At 45.9% G+C, this 26,321-nt stretch overlaps 1 protein-coding gene across 2 annotated transcripts in view; it reads right to left on the reverse strand.

Annotated features, from left to right (window-relative positions):
• The window catches only part of egfem1 (EGF-like and EMI domain containing 1), a 49,424-nt gene that overhangs the window by 19,211 nt on the left and 3,892 nt on the right, over positions 1-26,321 (reverse strand). For both annotated transcript variants that reach the window (XM_027016839.3, XM_081700326.1), the window contains exons 5-18: positions 16,626-16,748; positions 10,887-11,009; positions 10,032-10,157; positions 9,459-9,581; positions 8,663-8,785; positions 8,409-8,546; positions 7,250-7,372; positions 5,438-5,560; positions 4,959-5,219; positions 3,112-3,243; positions 1,483-1,611; positions 876-1,004; positions 210-344; positions 1-33 (exon numbers count right to left, since the gene is read on the reverse strand). The exon at positions 1-33 is cut by the window's left edge and continues 102 nt beyond it. In XM_027016839.3, coding sequence (XP_026872640.3) covers positions 1-33; positions 210-344; positions 876-1,004; positions 1,483-1,611; positions 3,112-3,243; positions 4,959-5,219; positions 5,438-5,560; positions 7,250-7,372; positions 8,409-8,546; positions 8,663-8,785; positions 9,459-9,581; positions 10,032-10,157; positions 10,887-11,009; positions 16,626-16,748 — 1,821 coding nt within the window. The remainder of the gene's footprint in view (positions 34-209; positions 345-875; positions 1,005-1,482; positions 1,612-3,111; positions 3,244-4,958; positions 5,220-5,437; positions 5,561-7,249; positions 7,373-8,408; positions 8,547-8,662; positions 8,786-9,458; positions 9,582-10,031; positions 10,158-10,886; positions 11,010-16,625; positions 16,749-26,321) is intronic.

Here is a 26,321-nt window from a genome sequence, read left to right on the forward strand (position 1 = left end):
GGCAACCGCTACCATAGAAACCAGTGTTGCATTCTGCAGAGGTGCAACAAAGAACATTTGCTGAGTCACATCTGCTGCATAACGTAGAACAGAGAAGCCGAGAAAAAGATAACATGACTGTCATCGTAATATCTTTTTTTTCTGTTGATTTTCATGTTTTTATTTCAGGTAGGCAGCTGCAGGGTTGGGTTACCCCTAGTCTAGCATACCTGACAGGCATTGGTCGCCATGGTAACCAGGTCTGCAGAGGCAGGTACCGTTGCCGGGGTCGCAGCCAAGCGAGTTCTCCCGCACACAGTCACACTCCACAGAGCACGCCACGCCGTGCGTCCAGTTTGGACATGCTAACACACACACACACACACACACACACACACACACACACACACACACACACACACACACACACACACACACACACACACACACACAGTGGAAGCACGGAACAAAGATCATTGCCATGTTCTACGCAGGGACACAGACAAAGGGCAGTCAACCCAAAGAGCAACATTCCTGCCGCTAAACTTTGCTCATCTGTTTCAGGGCAGCGTCAGGACAGAGCACTGCCTTAGCAACTGAACTGTTCGTGTTTCTGTGCTGGTTCGCTCAGCACCCGCTAGTTATCAGTGTCTTTAACCTCATCTTTAACCTTTAATACGTGGCAGTTTAAAATTTGAAGATAAACGTGGTGAGGACATCAAATTTTCACAATTTCTTAAACTGTGGATGCACTCCTTAGTGTCCATAGTTGGGTGGCACTACTACTTACAAATATTAGAAACACACAGCGCACGTCTGGGCCTTAGGAGGTGAAGGCTATCACATCTTTCTCTCAGTGATGTCGCTGAGAAACGGGTGATGCGTAGGACACTCACGCAGGTGGCAGAATTTGCCGTAGAGCCCGGGGGCGCAGAGACACCCCCCGTACAGGCGATGGCAGCGGCCGTTGCCAGGACAGTTGCATCTCCTCCGACAGAACCTCCCGAAGTAGCCCTGCGGACAGCCTGGTGACATCACACACGCCACACCTCAGAGTCACAGAACGCTAGACCTCAAAACCCTGAGCAGAGGTCTTGCGGGCGCTCTGCGAGTGCGAGAACGCCTTTGAAGCCGACAGGAACACAGCACGGGTGGCTGCCTCGTGAAGCTGCTTACGAGAACTCCAAGAGCATACAAAGCTGCCATCGAAGTAAAGGATAGTCACTAAAACCTAAGAGGGTCGATATTTAACACAGCATCATCGGGTGTTGTTTTATTGGCTTTCTACCTTCCCTGTTTTTTAAGATACAAAAATAAACAAAGAGTAGGTGTGTCCAAATGTTACAAAGAGGTGTGTCCGAATACAGGGCAGGTGTCATGAAGGCTTAAAGCGCACGTGACTCATCAAGAGTGTGTGTGTGTGTGTGTGTGTGTGTGTGTGTGTGTGTGTGTGCGTGCGTTTGTGTGTGTTTGTGCATGCATGCGTGTGCGCGTGGACTGTACCATTTTCACAGTGCAGGCCATGGACTCCTGGAGGGCAGACACATTTCCCCATTACAGCATCACAGCTTCCGCCGTTCTGACACGCGCACACTCCGTTACACCCTTCACCAAACGTCCCCTCCGCGCACGCTGGGGGGCGGATTACATCTCAAATACAGTACACTACAACAACCCAAATCTGGTCTGCAGTTGATAGTGTTGATGGCCAGAATGATGCTGCACAGGGTTTAAACAGAATGATAATGTGTGTGTGTGTGTGTGTGTGTGTGTGTGTGTGTGTGTGTGTGGTGCCTGCACCGTCTCAGCACCAGAACGCCATATGGAGCTCGTGATCCCCTCTCATCCCCATGGAAGCTCCCACCATTCCACACACGCACTTCAGGCAGATTAGTGAGCGAACAGCTAACATACAAATATGTGTTTTACAGGCCCCCGAGGAACCAGCACAGAGAAACAGGGCCACAACTCTGCAACACCAGAGCTCAGTGTGTGTGTGTGTGTGTGTGTGTGTGTGTGTGTGTGTGTGTGTGTGTGTGTGTGTGTGTGTGCGCGCTTTTTGTGTCAGCCAGAAATAAAGCATATTTTCTTTGATACATCTGAGTTGTCCCTGTACTTAAGACCCCTCCCCTAAAACAGAGGTGTAAACGCCTCCCGCCGGATTGGCTGCTGAGGCTCAGGCGTGGCTAAAGGTGGATCTCCAGGGAGGATGGTGTGTGATCACAGCCTGAACGCGAGCCACCTCCAGTCCCATTACGAGCAGACCGGAGCCTTCCACTTCTGTTGCACGGTGGCGAGAACGTCAGGACCCTTCAGGTTTTTACGTCGCTGCGGTCCGTTGGCATTGTTGTGGTCTCAGGGTTTCTCTCCTCCAACACACCCGATCTGATTCGCTCGAAGGGCCGATAGTTCGCTGATGAGCCGAACTGGGGAAGAAACTACGTGGGGTGGAGGGGCGCCAGGTCTGGTGTTATGACCCCTGACACCAGCAGGTCAGATGCAGGTAAAGCTGCGGTGTCGCCAGACTTTGGTCCTGGTGTGGTTTTGGACGGAACCTAGCAGACCAGCGCACAGCTTACTTCAGCTCTCTTTCGCGCTAAGCTTGTTGGGTTTCCGTGGCGTTTAGCTGACCGGGGAACCGAAAAGTGTGCTCGTCGAAGCTTTGGTTGCTAAGAGACGACGAGAAAGTAGAAAGCGCCGCCGGGTCCAGCATACCCTCCTTAGAGGACAGGAAGCCATGAGATAGACCTGCAGAGGCGCTCACTGCAGTCCACGGTGGCGCCCGCTTCAGTTGTATGGCGTGGGGCGACTCGAAATCATGATCACTTCCTCTAGCTTTCTTGTTTTTTCAGGAAGAAGTGACCACCTTCCTGTTTTCTATTGGCCCGTGCCGCCAAGGTTCGTAAATCTGTGTTCAAGTTTGAGTTAGAGTTCACCTCGATGATCTAAGCCACAGACTAACTAGTTTTTCCTGTGCCCACATCGTGTCCCATTCAAATGTCTCTCTGGCCAGGCAGATGTTGTTCGTGGTTGGTGAGACCTCGGCTTAACTGTGCACCAGGGATGTGATTTGTGCTGCCAGGGGCATAAACAGGCTAGAGGTCAGAGGTCAGAGGGATAGTGATGACTCACTCCGGTTGCAGGTGACGCCGGTCCAGCCTGGTGGGCAGATGCAGGAGTCTCTGCCCCCCCCACAGACAGCGCCGTTAGCACAGTCTGCGCAGCTCACCCTGCAGTCATCACCGAACGATCCTGCCACACACACTGATACACACAGACACACACACACATTCCAGAACATGCGCTCACACACACACGAACACACATACACACACACACGCACGCGCACACAAGCACATTCGAGAACAAGCGCTCACACACACACACACACACACACACACACAAGCACGTTCGAGAACAAGCGCTCACACACAAACACACACACACAAACACACAAACACACACACACAAACACATACACAAGCACATTCGTGAGCGTGAGCATGCGCGTGCACACACACACACACACACACACACACACACACACACAACAAAACTAAATACAAAATATGCATATAATGCAAGATAGAGATTTATAGTAAGCCCTATAAAATATTAATTATGTATACTCCATTTAAGTATAAAACAACAAAATGTGCCTTAAGTATTTTGTGACAATATACTGTATATTCTTCTAGACTGACTGACCACTTTATGAGGTGGGTCTGTCTGAGTTTTATATGTGTTATGTTAGAATGAACTCTGTTTTCATGCTCAGTTTGTCAAGCACCTTCTACTGCAGTTCAGAAATTATTTGGGCAGGAGACCCGTCTCAACACAGCAGGGATGCCAACATAGTGGCGTGGTAGTATCGTGGTAGTGGGTGCTGAGCCAGTAGGACTGTATCAGGCACAGAAGTGTTGCTGGAGTTTTACATACGTCATGTTGAGAGAGGTGGGCTATAGTCTCTACACCTACAGTGGTGGGCTATAGTCTCTACACCTACAGTGGTGGGCTATAGTCTCTACACCTACAGTGGTGGGCTATAGTCTCTACACCTACAGTGGTGGGCTATAGTCTCTACACCTACAGTGGTGGGCTATAGTCTCTACACCTACAGAGGTGAGCTATAGTCTCTACACCTACAGAGGTGGGCTATAGTCTCTACACCTACAGAGGTGGGCTATAGTCTCTACACCTACAGAGGTGGGCTATAGTCTCTACACCTACAGAGGTGGGCTATAGTCTCTACACCTACAGTGGTGGGCTATAGTCTCTACACCTACAGAGGTGGGCTATAGTCTCTACACCTGCAGAGGTGGGCCATAGTCTCTACACCTGCAGAGGTGGGCTATAGTCTCTACACCTGCAGAGGTGGGCCATAGTCTCTACACCTGCAGAGGTGGGCCATAGTCTCTACACCTACAGAGGTGGGCCATAGTCTCTACACCTACAGAGGTGGGCCATAGTCTCTACACCTACAGAGGTGGGCCATAGTCTCTACACCTACAGAGGTGGGCCATAGTCTCTACACCTACAGTGGTGGGCTATAGTCTCTACACCTACAGAGGTGGGCTATAGTCTCTACACCTACAGAGGTGGGCTATAGTCTCTACACCTACAGAGGTGGGCTATAGTCTCTACACCTACAGAGGTGGGCTATAGTCTCTACACCTATAAGGTGTTTCTAATAATGTGGCTAGTGAGTGTAGGGCATAATGTGTGTGTATGTGTTTATATATCTCTGTGGGGACCAAATTTCTCCATAAGGATGAGAACATCTGACATTTTCATGTTGTGGGTGCAATTACTTTTTTAGAAAAAAAATGGTTCTTTCATTTGCAAAACTAGAAAAGATTTACTTTTACAAATTATGTATTTTTTTATTACTGAGTTTAAGGTGTATCCGTGTGTGTCCGTGTGTGTGTGTGTGTGTGTGTGTGCGCGCACGCGTGTGTGCGTGTGCTATCCTTGCTTACTAATCTTCTTGATCACAGTGAGTTCCTCCCTCTGCTTTCGCCCGTGTGTGTGTCCTTCGTAGGGTGTGTGTCCTTCGTAAGGTGTGTGTCCTTCGTAAGGTGTGTGTCCGTCGCCATAAGGTGAGTTCAGGGCAGCGGTGTACTGGAGGAGCTGGGGAGCCTGGCGGAAGAGCAGGTCTGGAAGACGAAGAACCTCCAGCTCCTCTTCCTCACCCTCAGTTTCACCTTCCTCTTCTCCATCAAGGTCGCCGTCATAGAGAGCTACGCACACACGTACACACACGAGCACCATCCCGCACGCAAACACACGCAAAAGCATGTGTGCGCACGCACGCACACAGATACAGGAAATTCAACAAATCGCTCGGAAGACTTCACTCCTACTTTCTGACCAGTAGACGACCTTTTTTTTTTTTTGGAAAGAACAGCAAGCCGTGGTGTACAGAGGAAGGGCGTAGCACGCTGGGTGGAGGACTCACGGACGCAGGTTTGCTGGTCGTGTTCCAGCCGGAAGCCCTCTCTGCAGAAGCACTCGAAGGACCCGGGCATGTTCACGCAGTAGTGATTGCACCACGACGTCTCCGACGTACACTCGTTGATGTCTGCCGAGGAGCATGCGGAAGCACGTCAGGAACGGCAATGTGGGAAAACCCTGTCTAAATCACGCCTGGTTGAGGAATACGCCTCCGGCAGTGCAAGAGATATTCACAACTAACGCTGAATGGCAAACGCAGTTGTGGACTCACTGGGACTGACACTACAGCGTCTGGCTTACTGGATTTCACTGCCTGTTTCGTGGGATTGAAACAGGATATACAGAAAAACTTTCAGTATTAACAAGTATATCAAAAACCCTCAGGCTCACAAGAACACACACACACAGTAAATATTTATCAAATCCACACATACAGTATATTTCTGTCACATTTGTTCTGCTGCACTGTTTGCCCTATTGACCTTTGCTATTTTAAGTGAAATGCAGTACCATGTCCTGGAGAATCTATATTTCAGTACACACTCAACGTGACTGTTGTCATTTCTTCTCGTAACAAAGTTGACTTTGAAATACACGTTTGAACACACTCAAACACGGCACACATAGACACACTCTACTAGGTACTGTAACACACATACGCACATTTGCAACGTAAATATAACGAAAAGTCAAAAGGTCTAGTAAGTGACCGTGGGCAAGAATATTCCCAGAAACTGTACTAATCGCAAAGTGATCACCAAATCCAATGTGATGCTTGTGGCTTATTTTATATGCGCAATATTTAGCCGATTTCATGAAAAACCTCGTGAACTAAGACCCAGAGCAAAGAAAAACAGCTGTTTATAAAGAATTTTTGCATGCTGAATGCAAATATGTTTTCAGAATTTCTCTATCAACAATAGATTTTTTTTGTTCCATTATATTTACATGTACCTGCATGGCCTTTAGCTGACAGGCTCTACCAAAGTGCTTTTAGCTGTCTACTTAGATAGGACAAACAGTTTACAACCGATTATACTCACATATCGTTATGTATGGCAGGCCTATGGACACGCAGTACCAAGGAAAGTGTAGCCCCTCTATGTTAGCAGACTATTACTGAAGAGGGGTGTTCAATATTGTACATATTTTAAGTTTAATAACAGCCTTAGTTATGAATAAAAACACATACGTATTATAAAATTAATTTATAAACCATGCATGAGAGAAACATCTTTAAAACAGATTTGAATTCAGCAGAACAAACTATGAGAACACACACACACACACACACACACACACACACACACAGTTTCCTGGTGTTATTAAACGAGATACGATGAAGTAACGTGCTACTTAAGAGTAGTCTTTTTAACAGATACTTTCTTGTTTTTAATTAAGTAATAATTTAAATGACCACCTTTACTTCCACTTGAGCAATTATTATTCTAAAGTAACAGTACTTTTACTTGAGTACAGCTTTGACTACTCTACCCACCTCTGCCTGCTGGCTAGCCATCATTTTATGGCTATTATGATGTGTTCTGAGGTTAGCTGACAAAAAGCAACTTGTTCTCTTTTTCTCCGCATGACTGTGTCTTCCTTTCAGTGGCCTCTTTCATGAATACATTTTGGAGGGGAAAAAAAATTGTATCTATATATGATATATTAGCAATATTTAATATATAACAATAATGCCAGGAGTGGTAAACGGCAACTTCTAATTGACTGTAGGATGTATAATGGCAGCCTGTTTGGAACTCTAGTGGACTCAACACTCCAAAACACACACACACACACACACACACACACTCACCATCGCATGCGCAGCCATCTGGGTTGAGTGTGTATCCCGGGTTACAGCTACACTCGTACCCTCCTGGGTAGTTCTTGCAGTAGTGGTGACAGCATGACCCTTCGCCTTCGCACTCGTCACTGTCTGCAACACACACATTTACACGTGCTCGCGGATGTGCGTACGCTTACCGCATACAGGCCTAACATGCTCTATAGTAATGCGCTGAACACAGGCTTGCAGCTGCATACACGCTAACCCTGAGATAACGGTGTCGTGGTAACGTTGCGGCGAAGGTGGCGGAACTGCCCGAGCGACGAGTTGGACTGGTTTTGCCCGGGTTTGTAGTTCGGGTTCGGAAATAGAGAAAAAAAATCCTCCCCAGGGCTCCGTTCCAGCTGCCTGGCTTTGCTGATTTCCTAAACCCAGCATTAATTAGCGCGAACCGCTGGTGATCCTGAAACGACTTAATTTTTTGAACCCAAGCTTTTAAATGTCTGTGTTCGAGCTCATAAAAACCGTCAGGCTAAACAAAGCGCTAACCAGATGTCGGCTGCATTTCCTTAATGAATATTAAGCTTTCAAAAACATGTTCGTTGAAGATGTTTGGTCACTGTCATGGTAACTCCTGCATGTGAGTGTCCAGTCTAGGCTGCTCCTACGGCTCCAACCGACATCACCCAGACGGTGACCCACACCTTTGTCAACGCACCCCAACATACTGAGTGCTGAGGCAAGAGTCAGTACAGATCCACCTACGCAGTTCGTCTTTTCCTAACCTGCCATCTGTCATCGTCTGGTTTAGGAACCTCTTTCTGTACGATGTTTTTCTGTTTGTTTGTTCTCTGAGCCATGTTTCTAGTGATGACGCAATTTGGATTCGCACAGATAAACAAATCAGTACACAATGCACAAACAGCCTACACCCACCCACATGTGCAAGTTATGAAGTCAGCTGTGAGGGTACGAGAAGAATATCTACAGCAACGTGGACAGCTTGAAAACAGTCAAAACAAGATCTCACAAAACTCTCTAATTTTATCTAATCCCAAACAACATAATGTAATCCCAAAAGACCCCAAAAAGTTGAGATTCACCAAATCGCCACAGCACAAAAGGTCAGCATTGCACAGCAGAGCTTTCCACAGCTAACCTCAGTGGGGTCACCCTAGGGCCATACCTACGCACGTCCTCAGGTCGTCAGCGAGACGGTAGCCATGGCTACAGGAGCAGAGGGGCCCGCCGGTGCTGTGTTCACACCGGTGGGAGCAACCGCCATTGTCTTTGTCACAGCTGTTCACGATCTCCATCTCAATACCTGCGCAGAGACAGGTGTTAAAGGCCTACATCTGCAAAGAAGCCCTGAAACTCTGTGAGTGTGTGTGTGTGTGTGTGTGTGTGTGTGTGTGTGCGCGCGTGCGTCTGTGTACTCACGGTAGCACCTTTTCCCATCCGAGCCCAGCTCGAAGCCAGGGTTGCACACACACCTGAAGGATCCTGGCATGTTCACGCAACGATGCGCACACCTGGCCTCGTCATACACACACTCATCAACATCTAGGAAGGCGGAGTACACAATCAATGTACATATTATTTACTGGGAAAAAAACAAACAAAAACATGGCGGAATACTGTCACTCACTTACAAAGAGGAGTGAAGACAGTGCGTGTCTGGGTTCTAGATATAGGCAAACATACACAGTGCGTGTCTGGGTTCTAGATATAGGCAAACATACACAGTGTGTGTCTGGGTTCTAGATATAGGCAAACGCACAGTGCGTGTCTGGGTTCTAGATATAGGCAAACACAGTGCGTGTCTGGGTTCTAGATATAGGCAAACATACACAGTGCGTGTCTGGGTTCTAGACATAAGCAGATGTGTCATGACCACCATAAACTGAAGAGGGCCTCAGAGTTTACACCAGAAGAAGCAAACGACTAGTTATCTACAACTAAAAGGCCAGGTTACAGTCCACTAATTAGTATGCCAAGAGCCTGCTGACAGAAACAGCTGGATTCATGCTGAAGAGCACAGAAATATCTCAACTGCTAAGAAACTGCTCGCTTTGTTCTATGTACCTGTGTGTGTGTGTGTGTGTGTGCGTGCGTGTGTGCATGCGTGTATGTCTGTGTGTGTGCGTCTGCGTCTGCGTGTGTGTGTGTGTGTGTGTGTGTGTGTGTGTGTGTGTGTGTGTGTGCGCGTGTGTGCATGTGTGTTGTGTGTGTTTACCATCACAGTTCTTGTGGTCTATGGCCAGTGTGTATCCAGGTTTGCAGCTACATTCTCTGACTCCATTCTCATGGACGCACAGCTGAGCACATCCCCCATTATCCTCCAAACACAAATCCTTCACTGGATTCACACACATGCACACACAAATGTTTTTACCTTATCAAGACAGTTGATTAAACATTTGTCACATATGTATTATAATTATGTAACCTTCTATATGTAATAATACAATTCTAACTCTAAAATCTAAACTCTAAGCCTAACCCTAACATAAACTAAACTCTAAGCCAAATCCTAACCTAAAATACAAAGCCTAACTCTAAACCCTATGCTTAAAGCTAAACCATAAACTCTAAGACTAACTCTAAACTCTAAACCAGACCCTAAGTATAAACTATAAGCTTCCAACATAACCTTGAATGTAGCCATAAACACTGAGCCTAATGCTAATCCTAAGGCCAACCATAAGCCTCAGTAACCCTGAAGAAAGTATGATTCACCATTTTGGTTGCAAGACATATTCCAGAATCTTTTTGTTTTTTCTGCAAATGTCCTGGTGTGTGCACCTACACTCGCAGTGCCTGCCGTCACTCTTGAGCTGGTAGTCACGGCGACACTGACATTTATAGTGGTCGTTCCCCAAATCCACACACATGTGCTCACAACCTCCATTCATTACCGAACAAGACTTCAGAGCTGCAGAGAAACACACACAGAGACAAATTACACCAGCAAACACACAGCTATGCCTACATCAAACATCAAAGGTTGTGGCTTGATGTGTGTGACAAAATAATTTCTCAGCAGTATGCTGACAGCTTTTAATGGTAAACCCAGATTTGAAAAAGAACTATGTTTATTTTTAAAAAAAGAAAAGAAAAACAGGAAGTCTTGTTGCAGAAGACGATTCCAGTTTGGATCAGACAGAGATTTTGGGAGCGTGTTACGGAAATCTCCTGCTCGCTTGCTTTCTCTCTGCCTCTCTGATTGATGGCATCTCTGGAAGCACAGGTCAGTGCTGCCGTCTCAGGCTGATTACATCGCCAGACGTGTCTCAGAAACATGATGTGGAGCTGATGAGTTATGCAGAGGTGATGGGGCTGAGACAGGAAGGCATCCCTCATTCTCATGCCCAGGGACAAGCACCCAGGGGTGGGGAACAGGCTTGAGAGTTTCCCCATCTTTCTGTGGGAACCTCCACATCACAGAAATCATTTGTGCTTTTGTGCATATGCACCCAGAACAGCAAAATGTGTGTGAGAGAGTGTGTATGTGTATATACTAAACACATTGATCAATGAGTATCACTCTTCATAGGCTCACTCGAGTCACAAAGCACACGCACACACATTGATGAGTTTGTGTGTGTGTTTGTGTGTGTGTGTGTGTGTGTGTGTGTGTGTGCGTGCGAGAGATAGGTCCTACCTATGCAGGTGCGTGCATCAGCGTGCATGCGAAACCCCTCACTGCACTCACAGTGGTACGACCCAGGAGTGTTCACACACTTCTGCTGACAGCCTCCATTCATCTCAATGCACTCATCTATGTCTGCAGACCCACACACAAATGCAGGTAAAAAAGTAACTGAAATAACCCAGTGACGATAAGGCATTATTTTACCATCTCAAAACACCATGACCTCACAACCTTGGCAGGCATGGTGGCAGGCTTAACACGTCATTAGTGTGTTGGTCACTAATGTCATTGCAGTTCGAGCTGTGATGAAGACCCATGATTAAAGCCACAGGTGGACAACATAAACTGAGTTTGCACAGATTTTCAGTTCTATCCATGCAAGCTTGCTGTTTTAAAGGGAGGTCCCACATATATCCTAAAAATTCTAGTTTATGCCAAAATTCCCAAGCTTCTTGCATTCTAGTACATCCATTTGTAATGTTTCATCGTTCGGAAAAGGCTTCCGTGTCTATGAAAAGAAGCAGATCCAGTCATCTCATGAGGAACAGAGACCAAATACTACCTTACCATTACTGCACAGCTAATTAAGATTTAGAGAACATCTGCTAAACACATTGGACCTGCTTCCTGCCTGTGAGTGTGTGTGTGTGCGTGCAGGGACACATGTATGTGTATGTGTGTACGTGTGTGTGTGTGTGTGTGTGTGTGTGTGTGTGTGTGTGTGCATAATTGAGGGTCTCCTTATACGTGACATGTATATCTCTGGTCTCAGTTCCTCTGACAAGTGAGTGCCTTCAATTTGAAGCTGCAGTATTTGGGACATTCCAGTGACTGTCCCCTTACCAGAAGGGTTTCAACTGGGACTCATGACCAGTGTAAATCATTAAAAATCCACATCACTCTGTCAGCCTCATCACATGGAGGAAGAGGAAACGCAGAACTTCACTTCCTAACCGAGTGTCCCAAATATAAACCAATTAGAACGCCACTCTATAAGGCCATTTATGGCATCTGCTCTGAGTTTCTAGATCGCAGTAAGAACGAGAAACAGTGTGGTGTCTTGAGACAGTAGAGAGGGCTCATTATGCAAGTAGTGAGATTTCTATCAGCTTTTCACAGCCATTTAAATTCTTCCCCTGTAATATTTTTTCCCCTTCACTTGGTCAGTATTGTTGATTAATGATGTTAATGTTAATAATTTAACAATGTTAATAATTTGTTTTAAAACATTCATATTGCATTTTCCCTGTTTATGATCATTTGCTTTGGCAATAATGTAACTATAACATTCGTGCCAATAAGGTATTGGTGAATTGAATCGAATTAAAATGTGAGAGAAACAGAATGGCAAGAGATAAAGAAGATGTAGAAAGAGAGAGAGAGAGCTGAAGACAGACGCCATGTGTTTGGAGTGTTCGGACTATATTCCATTGTGTTGAACATGCCATATAAAGAGCTGCAGCTTAAATATGTGTTTTTGTTCTTAAACATCTAGAACAAAAAGGCCAGGTTACAGTCTGCTAACTAGTACCTCACCAGGCTACTGACAGCAACAGCTGGATTCATTCTGAAGAGCACAGAAACATCTCAACTGCTAAGATCCAGTCAAATGTCTCCAATGTCTGTGGATGACATTTCACTTATTTATTTGTGTGTGCGTGTGTTTGTGTGTGTGTGCGCGTGTTGTGCGCGCGCGTGTTGTGCGCGCGCGTGTTGTGTCTTGTGTGTGCGCGTGTTGTGTGTGCGCGCGTGTTGTGTGCGCGTGTTGTGTGCGCGTGTTGCGTGCGCGTGCGCGTGTGTGCGCACACGTGGTGTGCGCGCGCGTGTTGTGTGTGTGTGTGCGTGTTGTGTTGTGTGTGCACGTGTTGTGTGTGTGTGTGTGTGTGTGTGTGTGTGTGTGTGTGTGTGTGTCTTTCCTATGTGAGTAATGGATAAAAGGGGCTGAATGAAAAAGCATGCTACATCTCCTGAGGTTCATAACTCTTCTGTTGGGGTCACCCCCTTTTCTTTCTCTAACTCTCTCAAGTGATTCTAGAACAACACAGAGCCACGGTGGTTTTTAACAGGCATTCATTCAGAGCCACTTTTACCTGCTCTCTTACACACACACGCACACACACGCACACACACAAACACAAACACACACACCCAACATGCACAGCATAAAATGTTTCAGATTTTACTTATAAAATAACATTTGTATTGTGTGTGTGTGTCTATTTTGTGTGTGCAACCAATGCTTTAGCCTCCCATGCGCTTTCATTTAATGCGTGATTCCTACTCCGATTACTACTGGAACTACTGTTACCTTCACCTTCCACATCTTCTCCAGCTCTTTTTTCAGCCCTTGGTATTTCTCGAGCTTTTTGTATTCCTTGGTCCTGATGTTGCTATCACTTTGGGTTTCTACATCCATCACTACAGCCCTCTTCTGCTGCCAATCCACCACTACTATGTCTGGTTGGTTAGCCATTACCATTTTGTCTGTCTGTATCTGGAAGTCTCACAGGATCTTAGCACTCTCCACCACTTATCCCACTTTGACCTTGGAACTTCCAGCCTGTACTCGGCACAGATGTGTCTGTGTACTATATCAACCACTTATTATGCCAGTCACAGCGTTCCGTGTACACTCTGCCTGCTAGCATCTTGCATCTTGCTGATATGGATTTTCTCAGGGGCATCTTTGCATCTGGGCTCCTGTCTACTGTGGTAGATCCCAGATTCTATTGATTGTGTTCAGAGCTTGTTCCTGTGTTGCCATGATTAGTGCCTCGGTGCTTTCAATCCAGCCTTTTCCAGCCATTGGTAGGATATCAGCCACTCCCCCAATTTGCTGGTGGTACATTCCGTGCGGGGTTTTATCCTCTCGTGATGGTCCCTGTTCCTCCTCATTCCCATCCGCCTCAGGTTTCTGCTGTCTGAGGTACTCACGAAGCACTTTGTCACTTGGGGCTATCTTTCTGGCATACTCCTGGATCTTGAATGTTTCATCCTGGATACTGGCTCTGATTTTCACTAATCCTCTGCCCCCTCCTTCCACTTAGTGCACAGTATCAGAGTGCTGGATTTGGGATGAAATTGTCTCCTTGTTTCCGTGCATAATATCATTAGCTTCTATCTCCATCCTTTGGCCAGCTGATTATCCCTGCGGAGTATCTGATGACTGCTAGAGCGTAGGTGGTGATAGCCTGGATCTTATTCTTCCCATTGAACTGACTTCTCAGGACTTGCCTCACTCTTTGTAGGCATTCGGCTGTAGCTGCTTTCCTTATGGCTTCTTCATGAATTCCGTTTGCCTCTGGGATTCCAAGGTACTTTTTCCAAGGCCCTCAACATCTGCTATATTACCTTCTGGTAGTACGATCCCGTCAATTCTGACTACCTTTCCTCTCCTTGTAACCATCCAACCACATGTATCCAGTCCAAATGACGTTCCGACATTGTTGCTATATATCCTGGTGAGATGGATTAGTGAGTTGATGTCTCATTTACGTCTGGCATAAAGCTTAATATCATCCATGTAGAGGAAGTGTCTGATGGTGGCTCAATTCTGTAGCCGGTATCCGTAGCCACTCTTCAGAGATGATTTCACTGAGGTGGTTCAGGCCTTTGCAGAATAGCAGCAGGCACAGGGCATCCCCATGGTAAGTCCCTCACTTGACGTTGGCCTTTATGGTTGTCTTCCACAGCACCATTGAGGTCTTGATGAAGGCTCTTAGAGTCCTGTTGATGTTACACATCCTCAGGGATTCCAGGATCCATGTGTGGGACAATGAATCACAGCCTCTCTTGTAGTTCATCAAGGTGGTGCAAAGGTTGGTCTGTCTGGTCTTACAGGCGGCTCTAGTGTTCTTGCCATTGCCTTTCTGGGCCCTGCTTATGTACCGCATCATGTGCCTCCTCATCGTAGCTGCAGTGTTGTCTGACAGGAACTTACGATTTGTATAGAGACAGGTTATCGTCTGGTACTTGGATGGAACTGCCCCATTTCTGGGGGTCCTTCAGGATTAGGACTGTCCAGCCTTCGGTCAATCATTCAGGGTGGGTTCTATTCATTAGCTTCTGGTTCATTTGTGCTGTCAGGCATTCATGGAGTGCAGTTAGCCTCATCAGCCAGTAGGCCTGGATCATGTCAGGTCCTGGAGCTGTCCAGCTATTTGAGACCCTTTCTTGGACTTCTGCTAGTGTTATTGTTACTGAATCCTGTTCAGGGAGGTTGCTGTGGTCTGCTGTCAGGGTCAACATCCACTGAGTGTTGTTGTTGTGCAATGCCTCCTCCTCTCATATGCCTTTCCAGTATTTTTCAGTTTCAGGTGGTTCTGTTCTTAGGATGGCTTTGGATGGCTCATGGCAGAACATACTGTGTATTCTCCTGTCTTCTACTTTTCTCGTGTACCTCTTCAGGCAGGCAGCCAGAGCTGTTAATCTTCGCTTGGCACACTCCAAGGCCTCAGGCATGGACTTCTTGATGTACTACTCAGGTACCTTCATCACAGCTTTCTGCATTTTTGATAGCTGGCTGACATCCCTATTGCCCTTATCTTGGCCTCCAACCTCTACTCCATGGAGGAACCTGCTCCCTGATGTTCATCTTTTACCCAAGCTTCTGGCATGTATTAGGTGGTTGGTCGCAGTGATGGTCATAGTAGTGATCAGCTGTAGTACTGCATTCATATCTTCCAGCAGTCTTTCAGGTACATCACTTGGTTTGATAGTCTGCTACATCTTGGTAATCTGTCCAAGCCATGATCGTCAATCTCAGGTCAGCACCTCTGGCGATTAGCTTGGTGCATGGGTTCACTGGGTCCTGGTTCCCAATTTCAGAGTGTGGGGATTATGACGATATCTCCCCTCTGACCCATCATCCTGCCCCCCCCCCAATCCACACCTGCCATAGCATTTGCGTTGTACCGCTTCCATCTCTACTTGTGACGGCAGTTGTCGCTTATTGATGTTGGAACGCATGAGCTACGACTTGTTTCGGTGTTAGTCTAGATGATGAGTTTAAAAGTTTCCATAGTTCCCACATCCTCTGCATATCAACGGCCTTGAATTCTCCACTCTTGTCCATGAGGGTGTTGTGTTTGTTCCACTAGCCCACTTTTCATCAGACTGCCCTGGTCCCCCAGCATATAACACAGACCTTGTGGATACGTGTTATGTCCGAGTCGGCGTGACTAGCTTGTTTCGACCTTTCATTGTTACTCAGATAGGCAGGTAGCGTTAAAGACCTTGCCTAAAGGACCACACCGGCGATGCCCTGTTCGGGATTCGAACCCGAATGTCCTGTGCTGAAGTCAGTGGCGTAGCCCATACAATTAGCATAATTTATCCTAAGATTAAAGATTAAAATAGAAAGAAATCACTCTCCATTTTAAGCAAAACCTCGATCTTGCCCTTGCTGTATGTGATCACAGTGCTTTAATGATCTAATTGAAATGCCTTAGTGAGCTAATTGAAATGCCTTAATGATCTAAATCGAACGCTTTAATGATCTCATTCCCACGCCTCACTAACTCGTTTCTACACCTTAGGATCTCGTTCCCACACCTTAATAAGTCGTAGCTATGCTTCAATTTAAGAAGGGATGTCATCAGCAGGGCTCCGTAGTGAACATACCAGTCACGCCGTCATGCTAAAAAAGGGTATAGTATGGTGTAGCGTGCAATTTCACACAACATGACCAAGCATTCTTTTTCAGTCAGGTCGTCCTTTTGACAACTGTGTCATTATGTGCACCGTTACCATGACACGCCTTGCCGTCATCTTCCAAAGCGCTGCCCTCAGGACACTTGCAGTAGAAGCTCCCGATAGTGTTACAGCACACAGCCTCACAACCACCATTAGACTTCTCACATTCGTTCACATCTGGAGGGAGAGGAACAAAAGAGAATGATGAGAGAGAGAGAGAGAGAGTCAACTCTGTCGGAACTAACCTACTAACCCATAAACACATAGCAGCCTCAGTCCAGCACAGCTGACCAAAGTCCAATTGGGGTACCAAAGCAAAGAAGCCTATCTGGAACATTGACAATGACAACTAAACTCATTACAGACCCATCGGGCCCTGAAACGGAGAATAGGAATTAGCAGAATATCTCAACACCATCACAGATCCAGATCCAGATCCAGAGACAGAGACCACAATCTTGCCACAGTAGTGGGTGGATAGAAACAATCTGAGCTGCCAAGAAAGAGAGGATTGCGTGGTCGCCGTGAAAGAGAGGCGAGATCGAGACGGATCCGAACTTTGTCCTCCACTGTGAAAATTTCACACAGATTCGGTAAACTTTCACAGGAAAATGGAATATTATACTAACAAATCTTGAAATTCTCCCCCAATGTAAAAAAATCCCCACAAATTATCCTTGGATAAGGAAACACAGCACCTCTCACTGTAAAACGCTGCGAAATGTCATTGCTTAAGAGGCAATGAGTAGAGCTACATTATTAACTATATAACAACTAACTATAGAATCATCTTTATTCTATTAATATATTTATAACTGTTATCTTGTTTTATGTGCTTTATTATAACTTATTGTCACTTATTTCCTATGAATTTATTTACATATTTTATTACTTTTTAATAAAATTAAAAACTGTCGTCATGTTCAGTTCTAAATTATTTGTCCCTGGTATATTCATGACAATAAAGTCTATAATAATGTAACACAGACAAAAGTCTGTAGTAAAAAAAAGTAAACTAATATGTGAACAAACATTTTTATAAATGATCATAAACAAAGATGTTTCAGAAATGTGTCCTAAGGAGCAATGACTCTAATAAAATATTGCAAAACAAAAAGAAAACATTCCAGTTCAAAAGAGAACAATGTGGCTCATGAACTGAGTAATCAGAGGTCAAAGGGCACGTCACGAGTTCGTTTGCCTTGTGCCAACGACAGAACGCAGATGCTTCCTGACAAATTCGGCGATTACTGAGACAGAGTTTGCATGTAAACGCCAGCAGGTATGAAGATCCCCTACTGATGGATAGGCGGGTCCCTCACCCACCTCTCATTCACACACACACACACACACACACACACACACACACACACACACACACACACACACACACACACACACACACACACACACACACACACATAAGCACTCACAAACATGCAGATTAAATAGTATAATAAATAAATAGATAAATAAAATAGGTTATGAGGCTCTCAAGGTGCATTTCTATAATTGCTTCAAGTTTAAGAAATGAAGCTGCTTCAGAACTGATCTTATAAAGCACTACCACATGATTATTGATGACGCATCAGATTCCACTTTCTTTTGACAAAGTTTAGTCTATGAGTTGGAGACATGAGGTATGAGTTATGTAGCCAAATGGGAGATTACTGGTAACGACTATCAGGACTGCTTTTTTGTTTATTTGTGTATGTGTTTATTGTGTGTGTGTGTGTGTGTGTGTGTGTGCGCGTGTTTCTGTGTGTGTGTGTGTGTGTGTGTGTGTGTGTGTCAGTTATGCAGTAACTTATGGAGAGCAATACCCTTAATGACAAAACAACACACACAGGAAAAGGCTTGTGGGTTAGTCAAGAGAAACATCCCTCTTGATACACGTACATCTTCATTAACTCCCATGGGATACACAGATTTCCAAAGAACATTTACATGAATTACAGATCCTACATTTGTGTACTATGAAAGCTGTCCGGTATATATTATGCTACTGCTCTATAAGATCTGTATATGCACACACGCACACACGCTCTCTCTCTCTCGGTCACATGCATGCACACACTTAACCTGCCCTAAACTCCATGTCTGTATATATGTATGAAGGGCAGCCAGAGAAACAGAAAAACTCCTCCGATGTTTCCTGGAACACCAAGGGCCAAGTGCTCATATGCAGAGCCTTAGAAACCAAAGATGGGTCGCCATGCCAACATTCCAGGCCCCACCCACGCTTGGTCTCTAATGCTGCACATCTTTATTATCAGATCACATGACGTTCCATCGGTGACCAGAAGGTTGTGGGTTCGAATCCCAACAATGCAACGGCCTTCTGTGGAAGGAGCCTAAGAGAACCAAGGGTGGGCGTGTGTTAGGTCACACACACAAAGTGAGGTAGTCAGTGGTCTCCTCCAAGCATGTCCCGCTGTCCAGTGCCTCGGGTGCCCTGCACTCTTCCCCTTCTCTCCTCACCCCACTGTGTGCGGACGTCCACCATGGCAGAGTTATAGCGCTCTCCCGGCTACAGGCAGGTCCGCTGCTCATCCGGCCGGAGACACCCAGAGTGAGGAACCTCTAGAGGAACGGGCTGGTCTCATCGGGCTGTCTTCCCCTTCTCTCCTCACCCCACTGTGTGCGGACGTCCACCATGGCAGAGTTATAGCACTCTCCCGGCTACAGGCAGGTCCGCTGCTCATCCGGCCGGAGACACCCAGAGTGAGGAACCTCTAGAGGAACGGGCTGGTCTCATCGGGCTGTCTTCCCCTTCTCTCCTCACCCCACTGTGTGCGGACGTCCACCATGGCAGAGTTATAGCGCTCTCCCGGCTACAGGCAGGTCCGCTGCTCATCCGGCCGGAGACACCCAGAGTGAGGAACCTCTAGAGGAACGGGCTGGTCTCATCGGGCTGTCTTCCCCTTCTCTCTTTGCCCAATTAGGTATCAATCCGATCTGATCGTTCACCTTTATGTCTCTGACCCCAAACCCTCTGACTCAGACTTTTAGAGCTGACAGGGGATGAACGCACACACCTTCCTTTGTCATTACACATGACCTTCGCTACAGCTCATGCTTCATCAGTATAGTGTTTGTTTCAAAAAACAGATGTGCATTTTGTGTTTTAGTTTGTATGTTTTAGTAAGAAACACACATATACATTCACACACACACACACACACACACACACACACACACTAATACGTACATACACACTCACACACTCTCACACAAATATATATACACACACACACACACACACACACACACACACACACACACACACACACTCTCTCTCTTTTAACCACTCCACATTTACAGATAAAGGTTTTAACAGCACTGATTCAGGTTACGTTTAGTTAATGAGGCTTAATTTTTCCCTGCACCTCATGTGTTTCGAAATATCTTAGGAATCTCACTTAGCCAGGCACAAGGGATCCTCTACATACTTTCCCACATATATACATACACACTCACAGTTGAGTGAAAACACTTCGCTGTCTGAGACTTACATGCCAGCGTTCCAAAGCTAACAACTGGCTATCTAGAACTCTTGCATATATACATTTTTCTCTATGCACCCCTGTTTCCTTTCTTCAGTTTGGACAGAGCACTCTCCACCATTTCACTGCGAGTTATACTGTGTATGACTATGTATGTGACGAATAAACCGAACTTGAAACTTGAAACTTGAAACTCAGACAATGTGCAAAACAGGAGTCTTGTCTTTTTTATTCATGCGCTCATACGTATTACAGGTTTCAGGTTTGCCCATTTCAGATTCATACGCATTTCAGTGTAACAGTAAATATTTTTCTTCAAGATACTTTCAATATAATGGTATACACCATATCAATAATTACCTAAGTGCAATCACTTAATGTAACGTCAAGGCGGACAAGGCAGTCATGGTCGGACCCAAGTGTGTAACCGAATGTTATTTATTTATACGATGGGCAGACAACTAATCAAACCAATGGATGAACCTAACTTAGAAAGGAGAGACAAACTGAAGGAAAACAGTGAACAAACCACGGGAAAACCTTAAACTAGAGAACTGTGTGCGGGTTAACAGTGCAATTCACGATGGGCCCAACTGGGAGCAAACACATTCAAAGTCCGACAACTAAACGACAGAACACGGGGCTTAAATACAGGACTAGTGAGAAGACAATCAAGAACCAGGTGAACACAGTCAATACATGACAGGGATCAAACAAAGAGGCGGCGCTAATGAGATCAAGAAAAAACCAGGAGCAAAAATAGGAGACGTGGAGTCGTCGCCGTGGGAACCGCAACGCCGCAACACCTGATTGAAATGAATGACCTGGTGTTTATACTCTGTTGCCACTAAGAATGCAATATGGTACAGACCCTTCACAGAACAGATGAGCCTCTTTTCTGAAAAGAATATATTTTGCTCAGATCTAAAGAATTTGGCAGCTACTCAGTCTCAGTGACACAGGTATAAGGACAATCACCTGTCCAATGAAAACACGCCTGTATTCCTGAAAGCACACTTACATGGTCGTTACTACACAGGCCAGTCTGAGCATAATTTTGGACTCTTTCTGCTGATCCTTATATTTGTTTATGATGATGCAATGTGTGTGTGTGTGTGTGTGTGTGTGTGTGTGTGTGTCTATCACACAGATCTCATGAGGAACAGAGCCTTCAGGTTCAAAGTCGATAGGAAAAAACAGCCCTATCGCTGCCTTACAAAGAATCAGAAAGCCGCAGGGAGCTGAATCAAAATGCAGTGCTCAGACACTGAGGAGCTGATCCAGCTCTGCTCAGTAGGGAAATCACATCAGGTCCAGGGGCTACTGTAGAACTGCTAGATGGGTAGAATTCGCATTTAGTACAAAGCTTCTACGAGCTCACCCTGCGAGCAACTGCATGTGCTGTGCTTGCACAAGCAGCGTTTTGATGCAACGGTGGAAACTGGAAATTGATGCGATTCATACTTCAATAAACTGGGTTCAAATAGTTATATAACAATTTGGTACAAACTACAAAATACTTGCATCCAAACTTCCGGAATTCAGTTTCTCAGTTGTTTTGTTTTTGTTCTGCGTAAGTTATAGGTACACAAATGGAGGTTTGTGTTTTAATCCTTAACCAATCCTCTCTTTCAGGAAACACTTGAAAACAGTATGGGTGAGTCATTCACATCTTGGTCTCCTAGGGCATTCTCTCTCTCTCTCTCTCGTGCTCTCTCTCAAACTCTCCTCCTTTCTCGCTCTCTTACTCACACACTCACACGCTGCCTTTAACTTCAAAACATGTTTGGAGTTTAGACGACTTCTCACACACACAGGCACACATTTCCTCCTTTCTGCGTGCCTCGCCGTGTTCAAAATATTGCCTCAGGGATGTTCTTTGTCGTTAGCCCATCGGATACACGACGACAACTTGGACAGACGAAAAACTATGCAGTCTTCACATAAGAGACAGGCCGAATGAGAACAGCAGGACGCGTTTCAGATGCTGAGTGTCCACAACGCCCCCACTCGTTATCTCTGGTGTGTGTCTGATCAGCGGCTGTTCCGTGGTCACGCCGTATCTGTTTACCAAGTCTGCATTAACGATGCGAAGAGTCTTTTTTCGTAATGTTGCCGCTTGGGTTAAACCCGTGCGTACGCCTGGCTCCGGCTCCCCATGGCTGACGGCACACTAGGCCAGTAAGCCTCATAAACTCTCCCTTAACGAGCAAGGGAAGGGGGATGCAGGAAGTCAGAAGCGCTGTTGCGGTGCAGCCCAGGGACACGGGCCAGCCTCTGTGCAGACTAACACGCCGTGGAGACTGGCATTTTACAGCCTGGGCCTCTATCTGGTGCTGCTACTGCAGGGGGCAATCTAGCTCGGCTCAACATCTGTGCTGCTTCCACAGAACCCAGCCGAGCGCGCGCGCGGGCGCGTGTGTGTGTGTGTGTGTCACTACAGATGGTAGCTGGTGTACACCTGGCAGCTGTTTCTTTATCTATCGTATGCAACTCTCCCCTCCAATATCAGCTTCGTTTCTCTTTTTCTGTTCTGCCTTTCTTTGTCTTTCCCTCTCCTTGCCCACTGCTCACCGGTGCCATCATCTCGAGCTCTTTCAGACCTCATCACTCTGCATTACAGCAGCAGCAGGAAATTGTCAAAAATAACTCATTAAACTCAGACCTCTGCATACGCAGTCTGTAATTTAGCTTCACCTCCACCATCACATCCAAATATTTCAGCCATGCTTTAATCTGAAAGTGTATATAACTATGCCTACTATACAGAACTCTGGTTGTCCTCAACAGCAATATGCTTACGGACCCTCGAGAGTCACATATTAGCTGTTAAAAACAACACAGGAATTGATGTTGTACCAGACTGTCAGTTGCGGGGCTAAATTCTCTCTCGGAACACGTTTCTCTCTTAAAAGTTCAAATAGAACGAAACGCGCCAGTATAAGCAGAGACAAAAAAGAGCAACAAGAGGAAAAAATATAACGAGCATGTGAGGAAAGCAGTTTCACAGCAGAGAGGTTTCTTACACTTAGGAATGGAACGGTAAACCTGAGCTCCATTCCACATTCACACTCGCAGCACACTGTAGCCTATGCCCAAAGCTCACGGCTGAAAGCCAGAACACAAACATTACGCACCCCAGTATAAACAGTGGGAGGTGTCCAATTAACTGGCAGACTAGGGGTGTTAAGCTCTACCACACAGTGCTGAAGCTGTCTGAGTCTTAACAGCACACCTCTTCAGCACCCCTCCAAAACTGGCCAGTGGAACAAAACGTTTGACATGTAACCTCACAAAAGGTCTGCTCTTTCAGAACAAACAAAACGCACACACATGCAAAGTCACACGCACACACACACACACGCACGCACACACACACGTGCAGGCGCACATCCGGTAAACAAATAAATAAACCCAAGTATTTACAAACAGCTGTGCAAATCTCTCACTTAAACAAAACAAAACTGTATAATAAAGATTTTCTGTCCTGGTCATCTCAGCCAGACACTGAAGTCTCAAAAGAAACACAGACTAGCTGAGTAGAGAGAAAGAGACAATGTGTATGTGTGTGTGTGTGTGTGTGTGTGTGTGTCTGTGTGTGTCTGTCTGTGTTTGGGATGGGGTTGCAGAGTTGTGTTGCATTTTAAAGTGTAAAACAGCCTGCTTTCAGATCAAACTATCTGCTGGACAGGCAGAACTCTGTGTGGCTGTGTGCGGCTGTGTGTGCATGTGTATGCGCGTGTTTGTGTGTATAAACATGAATCACCACACGTCACTCAATCCACATATCCACCGTTATGCTGTCCTCTCTCTCTCTTTGTCTTTATCTCTCTCTCTCTCTCTCTCGCTCTCTCTCTCTCATTTGCATCTAAATGATAACTTACTGTAATCACACACACACACACACACAAATATGTGAAATGTCATTCACAGACATTGGTGGCATTTGACTGGATCTCAGCAGTTTCTCAGATGTTTCTGTGCTCTTCAAAATGAATCCAGTTGTTGCTGTCGTGAGGTGCACACACTGTCTGACCAGACTTATATATCTGTTTAATAGCTGTGTAATTACAGTCCTCATCTCTCAGTAGAAATACTTCTACACTTTTCCCACTCAGCCATTATGACACCTAACTTTTGCTAAACATCGCAACATTTTGTTTTGGAGTCATACACACTGCATATTCTGTATGAATATGCAGATTTTTCATCACATTTTGGTCATAGGCTAGGAGGTCCAGAGCTGGGTTTTCTCTCATACTATAGCATCATTTGTGTGTGTGTGTGTGTGTGTGTGTGTGTGTGTGTGTGTGTGTGTTCAATGAAACCAGTACACAGTCTTAAAGCAGTGTCTTAATGAGCTATGTCATGCACAGGAGGATTAACACAAAACAGACAGTGTGAATAGGGTTACGGTAATGAATGAAGCAACTGACATCGCAGATTGGAAACAGGAGGGAAGATATTTTTGTGTGTGCACGTGTGTGTGTGAGTGTGTGAGTGCGTGGGTGGGTAGGTGGGTGTGTGTGTGCACATGTACAAACATATGGTTTATACATACAATATTTATAAATATTTAGCACATGAATCAGCCTTCATAAATATACCTTTCCTTCATTCCATCTCTGCCCCTCAATACTCAAACCAAAGTTTCTCACTTTCTGCATTTCTCTCCTTCGGGCGCCATACTGTGCCCTTTGCTAAACACTACCATCTGTTTCTTCAGAACCCTCTAACTGTAGCTTAGCCTGGAACGCGCTAATATCTTGGGGATACAACACTCGGGTGCTATTGAAAGTGATATGAGAGGACAGCTTTCACCTTTGATACGGACTGACACACCGCTTTTCCCCGGACTGCCCACTTAGACCTGGTGGGGTCCCCATAATCACGTTTAAACTTGCTAAATGCTCCCAGACTGGGCACAGCTACACTACGAACGCAGGCATGACAGCAGCGGTTAGAGGTAACGTTTCCATTACTGCTATAGCACCTCATAGAAACATACTGTCTCAGGAACAGCTTCTATTTAACACTGAAACAAGCCAGGACAGCAACGGCAAGAGCTGAGCACCAAAGGCGACGACTGATCACAGATCAGCCCTGGTCACTCTGAGGAGCATGTGTAGACAGAATGCTTGCTCTGTGCTTTCTTTCTTGACACCTCCTTCCCTAACCTCATGACCCCCCCCCCCCCCCCCCCCCAACACACACACACACACACACACACACACACACACACATACAACCCCCTCTCCCCTCCCTAAAGTCATCGGGCCTTAATGGGTTTCCCATCTCAAAAAATAAACGTCCTTTTACGAACTCCGCAGCAGCACCTTTGAACCGTTTTCGCAATCAGCTAGGTGCCTTCACGACCAGAACGTGCCGTCAGAAGCCATATATATATTCAGACATATAACAGAAGGTCATGCACCAAAATCTCCCACAGTAAGCCTTGGACATGCTACACGGCTTGTTACAGTGCTAGCAGAACACGTAAATCCTACCAGATTCTTCTGTTCGTCTGCTAATGTGCTTCTGCTAATGAGACAGCGATCACACGGACATGGAGGTTCGGCAGCTCTGTTGTTGTTGTTGTTGTTGTTGTTGTTTATGCCACTGTGTGCGGTGATGCAACAATGGGGCAAAAACGCACAGGGCGGGAGCAAGCTGTCTGCCCGACGCCAGCTATGTTAGTGCCAGCTGCAACACGGAAACCTGTACGCGCATACATCTACCACCTGCGTGCTGCTTTACTTTATCTACTCCCGTATCAACCTCTCAATTTTTATTGGCTGTTTAGGGGAGCCATTTGATCAGGCCATACCACTGCACTATGTCCGGAGTCCAGTCTAGAAACCAGTCTGTAAACATCTTGGATGTACTCTGACCGGTCAGATACTAGATCGGTTTAGAGGCTCTAGTCTGTGCAAACTGTCAACTCCAGCTGGCCCCAGAGCCTTTAGCCGAGGGCCTGCCAGCACTGACTCAGCCCGTCAGAGAACCATGGCTATAATGGGTGCTGCGTAAAAAGAAGGTTCGGACTGTGGTAAGAGTTGCTTGGCTTCATGGTGAATGGATTGTGAATTAGTGAGGGACGATGAATTGATGCATAGCAGTGAAGGTACGACAGACTAAGAAAGAGAGAGAGGAAAATTACTGATGTAAGAGAGAACAGAGAAAAATCTTTACTGAGTGTCATGTGATGAACAGACAACAAACATAACTACAAAAAAAATGCAAA

This window comes from Electrophorus electricus, chromosome 17 (assembly GCF_041902795.1).
Source record: "Electrophorus electricus isolate QZ-2024a chromosome 17, ASM4190279v1, whole genome shotgun sequence".
In the NCBI taxonomy this organism is placed as follows: Eukaryota; Metazoa; Chordata; class Actinopteri; order Gymnotiformes; family Gymnotidae; genus Electrophorus; species Electrophorus electricus.